Here is a 12,228-nt window from a genome sequence, read left to right on the forward strand (position 1 = left end):
TATGAGGCCTAGATGTTTTCCCTAGTTTGACTGAAACTGTGCCTCTCTGGTCAACATGCCCGAGGCTTGGCTCCTGAATTATTTAATGCAGACAAGATTCTCATTGTCCTGAGGGCTTCATGCTTAAGGGAGTGGTCAGCAAGGAAGAGGGAGGTGAGTGAGTCAGCATCCTCCTAGGCTAGACAAGGTCAGTCCTAGGAGCACTCTGAATAAGGGAAAGAAAAAGAGGTCAAATTAAAGAAATGACGTTTTTGCATGGTTACAATGGGATTACAATTTTTTAAAAGATACAGGGTTTTTTTTTTTATTCCAAGATTCTCAAAAGAAAACAGAAAAACCTCTAACAAGCTGATCAAATACATAGTTCAAAATATCTTTTGGCATTTAACAAGTTATAGGAAAGAAAACTGTAGAGTTATCTTGAGCCAAAGAAAGAAATTACCACTGGCAAGTTTGCAGCACTAGTAAAATAAAAAAAAAAAAGTTCTCTTCAACATATGTAGATATCTATGAAAATATTTTTTTCAATCTGTACAAAAGGTTGTTCTTTATAAATTAATTTTTAAAAATTTAATTGCTGTCTACTATGTGATATTTAACTGATTTGTTTTTATTTATTGATTTTAGAGAGAGTAAGGGAGAGAGAGAAACTTTGATTTGTCGTTCAACTTATTTATGCATTCATTGGTTGATTCTTGTATGTGCCCTGATCAGGAATTGAACCCACAAACTTGGCTTATTGGGGTGATGCTCTAACCAACTGAGCTACCTGGCCAGGGCTGATTTTTTTGTTTTTTTTTCATGTAAAGAGGTTATATTTTCCATGTCCTACCCAGGTCAGTATGGCAGTTCAGATATTTCTAGCAGATTTCCCTTCTTCCTATAAATTATTTTTATAATAGTAATACTAACATTTTACATGATGATTTTCACTAGAAGAGCTATTTAAATTTCAGCTTCCTAAAAGGATTAGATACTTTGGTTTTTCATGCAAAAGATGTCATATATGCATTCAATATGATTTACAAGGCAATATCAAAAAGGAAAAGCATCTAGCAGAAAATATGAAAGTGGGTAAGAGCCAATAAGCATAAATTGGCTGTCTTTCACTATTTAGTACATTATTATTTGTGCTCAAGAAACATTTGCTGTTAAGAAACAAAGCATGTCAATGGGCCCAGAGCAGTTCTACTATAGTAAGTCAAATGATAACTAAAAATGCTTTATCTTACTCTTTTATTTTGTAGGTATTATTACTTGGCATTCAGAGCACATCAAACCCCTCTTGCTAGCAAAGAGAGCTGTGTTGCTATCTTGGAAAAGTCCAGATTAGAACACTGGATGCTGGGAAAAACAAAGGTAGTTCCTTCTTTTTTGTTCAAATTGTCACCCGTGATGCTCTACTGCATGCCTTTATCCCTGGTCAGTGATATGAATGGCTCTGTAAGATGTGTAGCTCCGCAGACAAGCCCCTAACCTAACAATGATCTTGGCTGGTCTTGAATCAGGTGCCCCCAGGACCATGAGGATCAGAGGAGGAGGGTGTGCTCCTTTTTTGTGTGTAGTTTGGGAGCCATTTAGCATTTCTAGAATGAGATCTTTGAGTTCATTTTAAAATGTCCATTTTTTTGTTGTTGTTGTTGTTGTTTTTGTTTGTTTGTTTTTTTTGGCCCTGGCTGGTGTGGCTCAGTGGATTGAACACTGGCCTGAGAACCAAAAGGTTGACAGTTCGATTCCCTGTTGGGGCACTTGCCTGGGTTGTTGGCCAGGTCCCCAGTTGGGGAAGAGCAGGAGGCAACCAATGGATGTTTCTCTCTTACATCCATGTCTCTCTCCCTCCCTTCTCCTCTTTCTGAAAATAAATAAATAAAATATTTTTTAAAAATAAAATAAAATGTCCTTTTTTTTCAATGTTACTTATTTCAACACCACATGCAAATAACCAAATCATATTGATGACAATAATGACTATCTTTCATAGTTTTGTCGATTTTTCATTACACTCTTGTATATTTATTTCACACCCTGATTAGTAGTCTCATTGTGTGTAGCTTCTTATTTGGGAGAACACCACATCCCTGCTGGATTCCAAGATGTTATAGTCCAGTCTGAATTGCCCTACAAAGCCAGCCTTAGCCTGAGTGCTGACGGTAATACTGCTGCTCCTCATCAGAAATTAGATCACTGTGGGTCGCCTAGGTCCTTCTCCCTGTGACCTTCTGTTGGCTATGGGTCAGAGCTATCTATTGGTTAGCACCTCCCTTAGAAACTGTGGGGAAAGAGACTAGGGATCAAGCTGAGAAAATGGAACTCATGGCAGAAGCGAGGCAGGCTTGGAGAATATTTGGGATCTTCTAAAACCCTATTACCTCATCTTACATTTGTATCCATAATCACTGATTGGCTCAGCCTTAGAAGTGGAATTGTATTTGCTTCCAAAATGTTTATAATATTAGCATAAATCAAGCCATTGTAAACTTTATTTAAATAATGGTTTTCATATTTATAGTAAGAATATACTGGAATAGAGTGAATATCTATTTGGGAGCCCACATGTAATGCTAAAACTAATGAAACTAATGTCTCATTTCAGGTTTTTCTCAAATATTACCATGTTGAGCAGTTAAATTTGCTACTGCGCGAAGTCATAGGCAGAGTGGTTGTTCTGCAGGCATATGCCAAGGGGTGGCTTGGAGCCAGAAGGTACAGAAGAGTCAGAGAGAAGAGGGAGAAGGGGGCCACTGCCATCCAGTCAGGTAAGTTCTTCTGAATCTTGGCATTTCAGCGAGTACTGGGGGCCACTCTCCTCTTACTTTTCTCATTGGTTTATTCTCTTCTTCTCTCCCTCCCTTCCCTTTCTTCCTTACTTCAGCAAATATTTGCTGAGTGCATGCTACAGACCAGGTCCTATGCTAGGTGCTGGGGGTATAGCAGTGGACAAGACGGCCGTAGTCCCTGACCTCCAGATAACCAAACAAGCCATCACAGCAAACTACGATGAGTGGCAAGATGGAGGCAGTATGAAGTGGACAGATGTAAAGTCCAAATCACACAGACATGTGGCAGCTCCGAGATGACTGACATAATTTACACTGCAGGTCCATTACCAGGTTTTCAGCATCACAATTTCTAATACCACTTACAGAAGGCTTTTCCAGCCGAGACAGGGCTTTTAAACCAAGGGAACATATCACTGGGCTCTGTCACGCACCCAACCCAGTGAGTGCCTCTTTGCCTTTTGCATACATGTGTGTGCCATTTATGTTACAAACAGCATTTGGCTCCTGTGTTCTTGATGAATGGTTGTGAAAGCCCCAGCCCATCCTGAACATAGCCGATGATCTCCCTTGTGCTCTGAGAACGCACCCTCATAATGTTAACTCTGGACTTCATGACCGCACTCAACAACACGGAGAGCTAGGATGCTCCAGGGGAGAGGCAGGCATGCTCCGGGTGGGGGCGCTTAATGCCCGAGTTCTCTGAGTAAAGGACTTAACACACCCCTGAGATTACCTTTCTCTTCTTCTCTCTTTTTCTCTTCATCCATTTCCCTTCACTCTCACCAGAAACAAGTGTTGTGATGCTAATTATTCCCCTTGACTCTCCTCTTTATTTTTCTCCCCTTCAACTTTCATGTTTATACCTTCCTTCCAATAAAAAATATGGAATAGGTCAAGTTGTTCTTTTCTACCCCCAAGTCCTGAGGACAGAGCTTCCTCCATGGAATGGGATGACAGGGAACCACCTCACCTGGATAGGGGTCCCTAGTGTTCTGGAAACTCACTGCCTGAATGAAAATGACTCCTCCTCAGAAGCATCTTAGCGGCCAAGCTGAGAGTACAGAGAGGCCCCTTTTCCCTATTATTGTTCACGTATCTCTGCTTATTTTGTTCAGTAAGAAAGCAGGAGGGAGGAGGAGAGGGATAATACATTGGAGAGAAAACAGCTTATATCAATTCTCTGGCACGTTCTTAAATTAATGTCATTCCTAGCACATGGTTTTATATTTTTAGCCTGGAGAGGATATGATGCTCGGAGGAAATTTAAGAAAATAAGCAACAGAAGGAATGAGTCTGCTGTTCATATTCAAGCAGGTAATTAAAACATCATTTTTATAGCATCCACTTGGAAATATTCAGTGATTAAGTTCATATGAGTTTAGAAAAGCTGAAAGGTTAATAATTCAGGAGCACTGGAATAGGAGTCAAGAATTCTATTGGGGAGTTTGTGTGCTGTTTCTGACACACTCTTGTGTTATAATGACAAGAATAGCCCTTAGTGAGCATTTGCAGTGTGCCACACTTGGTCAAGAATGTTCTGAGTACTCGTACTCCAAGTTTTATAGAAGGGGGAACTGAGGCACAGAGGAGTGAAATAACTTAGATGCGATCACAGAGCTAGTCAGGGGCAGAGAGAACGCTGGAGCACAGGCAGTCTGGATAGAGTTAACTGAGCATACCTGACAACTGAACAAATCCCTTTCCCTCTTGGAGTTGCAGGGCCCTCATCTGTGAAATGAGAGCAATGGCTAAAAAGGTCTGGAAGGTGCTTTTCAACTTGGAATTCTCCAACTATATGCTAGACGTGTGTCTCCACACCACAAAGATAGAAACAGCTTAGGGACTTTCCTGGCAAAATGAGTTTCCTTCCCCCGGGCTGTGGGTGGCCAAAGCGGTCCTCAGGACCCCCGAGGGTGAGCACAAGGTGGCTTTTGTGGTTCAGCCTTGCCTTGGCTGCCTGAGCACTGTGAGCTCTAGTTCCTGGATCACTAGTCCCCTCCTTGGCTCCCTGATCACTCTGTTCTGCAAATGGCAGAAGTATCCACAGAGGCTGGGCTCCCTCTGTCATTTGAAGCTGCATATGCCTAATTGAGGAGCTGGAAAAAAACAGGTCCCAACACACCAGGAGCTCTGAGAGCTCAAGACATTGGAGGTGAAATGAGAACGTGCCCAGTGCAGTAGATTTAGCAGCCAGGAGAGGGGTAGGTTTTGGATAATGCCGCAATTGAAGCAGAGCTTTAAATCAAATAGCCCCCAGCCTCTTCAAGGAGGTCCCTGCTGAGAACCTGGCTTCAGGGATACTCCTCAGAACTCTCTAAGACCACTGTGGAAGCCTGCTGTCTTCCTGCAATACCAAAATATTTGGGAAGAATGACTGTCATTTAAATGCAAACGTGACCCTGGCTATTGTGGCTCACTTAGTTGGAGCATCATCCTGATTCCAGGTGAGGGCACTTGCAGGTTCAGTCCCCAGCTGGGATGCAGAGGAGAGGCAATTGATCTATGTTTCTCTCCCTCTCTTCCTCTCCCTTCCTTTCTCCCTCCTTTCCCCTCTCTCTAAAATCAATAAGCATGTCCTCGGGTGAGAATTTAAAAAATAAAATAAATGCAAATGTGGCCCTGGCCAAGGTTGTGGGTTCGATCCCCCATCAGGGCCATACAAGAATCAACCAATGAATGCATCAGTAAGCGGAACAACAAATCTCTTTCTTCTTTCCTCTCTCTCTCTCTCTCTCTCAAAATAAATAAATAAAAATTTAAAATAAATAAATAAATGCAAATATGTAACTTTTATTACCACCCCCTGGGAATTCTAACCTCTGCAACTTCAAAGTGTCAGGAGGAGGGATACAATTCTAGTTGCAGCTTAAGAAGAACTCGGTGCAGTTGCTCCCTACTTGCCCATCTCCTACCACACTCTCTCGCGCTCGCACACACACACACACACACGCGCGCGCACACACACACACACACACACACTTGGTTCCCGTTAAGAGAGGATACTGGGTTGATTTCTGATCTTGCTGTTTGGCCCAAAGCCCAACATATGTTTTAAAATATAAACTTTGAGCTTACATATTGTTGATCCATTGAATCCAGTATGTAGGATCATAAATCAAATATTCCCTCTCTGAAAATCATGTTTGGAGGGCTCCCTGTGTTGGCGGCAGAATGGCACCAGGTGTTAGACCAGTGGAGTCAGACTGGACTTCGGTTCAGCAGCCTTGGGACTTGAATTCTGGCTAAGACTCAAACTATAAGAGAAAGTTTATTTAGAAAGTCACAGAGGTACAAGAAATGAGCTGTAGGAGAAATGGGCTCAGGAAACAAGTTACAGAGGCCAAAGAAGTGCCCTTGGAGCTTAGGAGAAAAAGAGAGGCGATGAAAATATGCCTAGGGAAAGGGGGTGGGGAAAGGCAAGAGTTTGCCCAAGTGGGAGGAGGGGGCGAGGGGGAGGGGAGTGGGTGGGGGGGAAGAGAGAGAGAGAGCGAGCGCTCATGAGCGCAGTGCTAAGACCTTGGTCTTGAGGGTATTTAGCTGGAGGCCACAGGGGAGGGGCTCCACAGGATATTCATCAGCTTTCCAGGTGTGTCCTTTCAGGGTCATGGCCTCTACTGATTGGGCACTGCCAGGGGGTATTAGTCAACGCAGCTGGCCTTGATGTCAACCATGGCATCTCTTGTCTGGCTTGACTGCTTTTCTGGGACTGGAGATGAAACATAACTGAGGCCTAGATGTTATCCCAAGGAGATAATGCTTAAGAGAGTGGACATGCAAGGGTCCACATGGGAGCCACATGAGGCGACTCTTTGACCCATTGTCCAAGGGGGTCTATCACATTACCAGTGACATACCAGAGGAGGAAAGGTCAGGGGAGGGTCTGAGCTGTAAGACCAGAGATATGAAAGGCCAGGGGGGTCTAAACCATAAGACCAGCGAAATGCTAGGGAGGAAAGGTCACCCTGGGGGGCGAGGTCCTTGTTTTCCCAGTTTTGCTTGTCGCTGGGCACCCAGGGCATTCCATTGTGGCGAACTTCTGTATCTGGCCTATCATCCTTGCCTTGCTCATGTCTAACTGCCTACCACACTTGTTTACATTCTGTTTTTGGCAAGTAAACTCTATAAAAACTCAGACCGAGCCCTGACTGGTGTGGCTCAGTTGGTTGGGCGGTGTCCCACAAAGCGAAAGATCAAGGGTTCAATTTTCCGTCTGGGCACCTGCCTAATTGTGGGCTCCATCCTCTGTCGGGGCGCATGCAAGAGGTAGCTGATCAATATTTCTTTGTCACATCGATGTTTCTCTCCTTCTGTTTCTCCCTCCCTTCCCCTCTCTCTATAGATAAGTAAATAAAACCTTAAAAAAAAAGTCAGGTCATCTTTGTTGTCATGACATTAGGACAGTCATGATTACATTATTTCAATGCAATACCTGTAGGAGAGGTACCATGGAAAGATAATTTTGTTTTGTGAAACAAGAGAGAGCACAACTCTTTAAGGGGCTTCCTTGCTCTTTTTTTTAAGCTTTGCAAACATTCCCCTTCCTTAACCTGGCAGCCAGTGTCCCCACTTATCAAGTGGCATTGGGAATTTCCATGAAAGTGGTCTGCAAGGGCTTGGACAGGCATGAAGACTTAAGGACATGCTAAAGCCACCTCTCTGCCTTGGAAGTAGAGTATGGCAGCCAGAGCAGAAAGAAGCCAAATCTCTTTGCCTTTCAGCCAACAACATGAACAGGAATTAAGATGCTGTTTTTGTGTTAGCAGGAAAGATAAATGGACAGAGTAACTTTTGCCATTTTACTGGCAGTGTACTTTTACTTGAGAATGTTTTCCTTATCTTCAGATTCCTTATCTTCAGATTCAAAGCATGAGAATGTTTTTATTATCTAGAGAGAGAAGCAGTTATTCCAACTTCTGTGCTTTGGAGTGTGTTCTTCCCAAACATAATCCACTCATTAAAAGCTCCTCTTCCTGCAACTAGGACATTTCTGAGTAAAACAAGCCCCAGACCTAGAGGTTCTCTTAACTTTTGAAGCCTGCAGGAAGTGGCTTGGGGATGTTATTGTAGCACTTTTTCTGACTGTTTTCTGGTTATTCTCTAATTCATTATTATTATTTAAATTTGTATTTATTGATTTTAGAAGGAGAGAAGAAAGGAGAGAGAAAGAAAATCATTGATTTGTTTTTCCACTTATTTATATATTCATTGGTTGGTTCTTGTAACCAACCGGGATCAAACTCACAACCTTGACATATTGGAACAGTGCTCTAACCAACTGAGCTACCCGGCCAGGGCTAGTTTATAATTTTTTCAACAAATCATTTTATTTGAATTTAGGTTCTGTGGAATGCATTTGTTTGTATTTCAAGTTCTGGCCCACAGTCTTTTTTAATGGTGTTGCTAAGATATGCTATATACTTATAAAAGCAGCCCTTGAAATTTAGGAAGCATTTGGCCTACATGTTACTACAGAGCATATTGAAATTTGTTTTCCTTTCATCTCCTTCCCAATAAAAGCAGCCGCATGGCTTATCCCTTTAGCTTCCTCAGAACTTCCTTTCAGAATTCCCGATCTATTACGGCACATTCACATACCAGAAACAAGATGCCTTTTCATGCTGTCAACCTTTTTCATCTGAAATGTAAATTAATTCTTGCTGGTATGCCTTGACAGAGATCAAAGTCGGGTATTAACCTTCCTGGGCTTTCTCCGGGTATCCATCCCCAGGACCAGGCTGCCACTGTTAGCAGGCCTCTTTCCCTGCTATGGGGCCCTCTTCCAGGCAGCCCTTGGTCTAGGAGCCACTATTTCAAAGACTCAGAGTCCGTTTGTAAATGACCTCATTACCACTTTAAACTAGGTGAGAAGTGATCTGCCTGGCTAGTGTTGAGTGTGTGTGTGTGTGTGTGTGTGTGTGTGTGTGTGTGTGGAGAGAGAGAGAGACACACACACACATGCTGCTGCTGCTGCAGCTCCTATTCCTATTAATTGCGGGCCCTTCACTCAGATTCTTGGAGCTTGTTTAAGTGGTTCTGACAGCAAGTGATCTCTGATCTCTGTGTGATAGAGGCAGGGAGGGACAGGGCTCCAGATTGGAAAGCTCTCCCCTAGCTCAGTGGGTCATTTCTTGCTTGTCAGTCTTTGAGGTAGGCCGCATTTGCATTTTCAAAATAAACAGATGCCTTTCAAATACATGAGCTGGTGGTCTAGAGATCTCTGTGGGCCCAAACAGTTCACCAGCCAGTGATCAAATGCTAGGAGAGAAAACAAATGGAAAAATAATACCCTAGGTACATGCACATACATTTCCTATGTGTGTAACGTTGCGCCTGCAATGGAGGGCCTTTTTGAAAGGTGGGGATCTCAGGAGGGAGAGTGGAGGGTCCCGAGCAAAAGTATAGTTTATCAGGTTCCTTGGTGGAGGGGCTCGGTTGGGGAGATGGGCAAAGTGGGGAGAAGGTAGGAGGGCAATTTTGGATGCCATCTTGGTGAAAAGTGGTGTGTTGTGTTGTATTTTCATTATTGATTAATGTTGATCATAGGCTTTTGCTATAGGAAAAAATTTCCCTTTATTTTTTAAATTTATTAATATGTATTTATTGATTATGCTATTACAGTTGTCCCATTTTTTTTCTCCCCTTTATTCCCCTCCACCGCCCCTCCCCTCAGCATCCCCCACCACACTTAGTTCATGCCCATGGTTGGACGTATAAGTTCTTTGACTCCTCCATTTCCTATACTATTCTTAACCTTCCCCTGCCTATTTTGTACCTATTATTTATGCTGCTTATTTCCTGTACCTTTACCCCCATTTTCCCCCCTCCTCCTCCCCTCTGATCTTCATTTCTATGATTCTGTTCCTGCTCTAGTTGTTTGCTTAGTTTGTTTTTTTTTTAGGTTCAGTTGTTGATAGTTGTGAGTTTGGTGTCATTTTACTATTCATAGTGTTTGACCTTCTTCGTTTTCTTAGATAAGTCCCTTTAACATTTCACATAATAAGGGCTTGGTGATGATGAACTCCTTTAACTTTACCTTAGCTGGGGAGCACTTTATCTGCCCTTCCATTCTAAATGATAATTTTGCTGGATAGAGTAATCTTGGGTGTAGGTCCTTGTCTCTCTTGACTTTGAATACTTCTTTCAAGCCACTTCTTGCCTCCAAGGTTTCTTTTGAGAAATCTGCTGATAGTTTTATGGGAACTTCTTTGTAGGTAACTGTCTCCTTTTCTCTTGCTGCTTTTAAGATTCCCTCCTTATCTTTAATCTTGGGTAATATAATTATGATGTGCCTTGGTGTGTGCTTCCTTGGGTCCAACTTCTTTGGGACTCTCTGAGCTTCCTGGATCTCCTGGAAGTCTATTTCCTTGGCCAGATTGGAGAAGATCTCCTTCGTTATTTTTTCAAATAAGTTTTCAGTTTCTTGCTCTTCTTTGTCTCCTACTGGTACCTCTATGATTCAGATGTTGGAATGTTTACAGTTATCTTAGAGGTTCCTAAGCCTCTCCTCATTTTTTTGAATTCTTGTTTCTTCATTCTGTTCTGGTTGAATGTTTATCTCTTCCTTCTGTTCCAAATCATTGATTTCTTTCTCTTTACTGTTAGTTCCCTGTATATTTTTCTTTATTTCACTTTGCGTAGCCCTCACTTTTTCCTCCATTTTGCAACCATACTCAACCAATTCAGTGAGCATCCAGATTACCAGTGTTTTGAACTGTGCATCTGATAGGTTGGCTATCTGTTCATTGCTTAGTTCTATTTTTGGAGCTTTGATCTGTTCTTTCATTTGGGCCATATTTCTTTGTCTCAGCATGCCTGTTTTGTTGGAAGGGGTGGAGCTTTAGGTATTCACCAGGGTGGGGCAACCCAGCTCGCTGTGTTGTGACCCTGTATGTAAGGGAGGGGTCCAAGAGGGAGCAATGCCAATTGCTCAGCTCTCAGCTAGCTTTTAGTCACTTCCTCCGCAACCCATAAGCAAATTGGGCCCTTCTGGTGCTGATTCCCACGTGGGTGGGTTTGTGTACATTGCAGGACCCTGTGGGTCTCTCCAAGGGACTCTCGTGTGAGGCTGGGAGTTTCTCCTGCCTCTGAAACCCCCACAGGTTTTTACCTTCAGAGATTTTGAGGCTTTTTTTTTCCTGTTCTGGAATTCTGGGTTGCGTGGTCTGTCTTGCTCCCCAGGTGTTCCTCATCGTTTATCTGCACGCATCTGTGGAGCCGCCTGGTCCTCTAGCCACTGCCTCGCTGTGCGTGTTCTCCACCCCAGCTGCCCATCTCCACCCTTGCTAGCAGTCTAGGTGAATGTTTCTTCTTAGCTCCTTGGTTGTCAGACTTCTATACAGTTCTATTATCTGGCAGTTCTGATTATTTTGTGTTTTTAAATTTGTTGTTGTCCTTCTTTTGGTTGTGTGAGGAGGCAAAGTGTACCTACCTATGCCTCCATCTTGGGCGGAGGTTGGAAAACATTTCCCTTTAAAAACCAAAGAATTAAAAATATACACTTATAAATCAGAAAAATAAGATTGTACATATTAGTGTTCTGATAGATGGGATATTCTAAGTAAAAACTAAGTTATATATTATTTCATTAGTTTCAGAAAGTGATTATAACTAGATTTATTCAACTAAAAATGCATACATCCTCAGTAAATACTATCAAATCCTTACTAACTTAATAGCAATACTAGTCACTCAGAAACAATCAGTAATAACATCACACAAGAGAATTGGAGGATAACGAACCTGAGTCCCAGAGTCTCAGTCAGCAGGTCCATTATACAGCCCATTGGGCAAAAGAACTGTCAGCATCTTGCAAAGAAGAATCTCTGGGCCAGGTGGGCAACAGTACAGACAAAGTCCTCAGTCCAGCAGGGCAGAGACTCCGGCAGTGGATGCCAAGAAAGATTAGTGTGGTGTTGGGTAGCACGCTGGTATGTGGAGTTCAGCTGTCTTAGCAGTGGTCTGGAACCTGCCTCAGTTATACCCTTGAGGGTCATGTACTCTACCCCTCTGGGTCTCTTGATAAGTGTCTTGGCACCCCTGAAGGCGAGTGAGGACTTTCCCCAGAAGCATATCTATGGGTGGTCCTGCTCCATGGATGCGGCCGTTCTGATCACGTGTGCAGACACTTTGGGCATATCTCCTTGCCAGATGTGTCTAGCATGACATACATAGTTTCCCTCTTGAACCAAAGTGTCATGGCTGGTTGGCAGCCATCTTGGTTGACATGAGTGACTCCATTTTTTTTAAATGTATTTTATGCTCTCTTGACTGGACCAATGCCATTTTGTTGGTCCTGCTCTCCATAATCTCTTTCCACCTGCCAAGAGCAGGAAGAGCCCATTGGTTTACAGCACATTTTCATAGGATTGCTTCAGTGCTGTGGACATTGTTGTCTTCTCTTTCTCTCTGCCCTCTGATCAACTTCCTACTTACTACTCAACTTGGCCCT

General features: G+C 42.9%; 1 protein-coding gene across 1 annotated transcript in view; it reads left to right on the forward strand.

The window, feature by feature from the left end:
• MYO3B (myosin IIIB) overlaps window positions 1-12,228 on the forward strand; it is a 389,700-nt gene that overhangs the window by 245,937 nt on the left and 131,535 nt on the right. Inside the window, exons 25-27 of the mRNA XM_054562662.1 lie at window positions 1,248-1,359; window positions 2,594-2,756; window positions 4,014-4,094. Of these exons, the coding sequence (XP_054418637.1) occupies window positions 1,248-1,359; window positions 2,594-2,756; window positions 4,014-4,094 (356 nt within the window). The remainder of the gene's footprint in view (window positions 1-1,247; window positions 1,360-2,593; window positions 2,757-4,013; window positions 4,095-12,228) is intronic.

The sequence above is a fragment of the Pteronotus mesoamericanus genome, unplaced genomic scaffold (assembly GCF_021234165.1).
Source record: "Pteronotus mesoamericanus isolate MK-2021 breed Mesoamerican mustached bat unplaced genomic scaffold, CSHL_Meso_final scaffold_651, whole genome shotgun sequence".
Classification (NCBI taxonomy): Eukaryota; Metazoa; Chordata; class Mammalia; order Chiroptera; family Mormoopidae; genus Pteronotus; species Pteronotus mesoamericanus.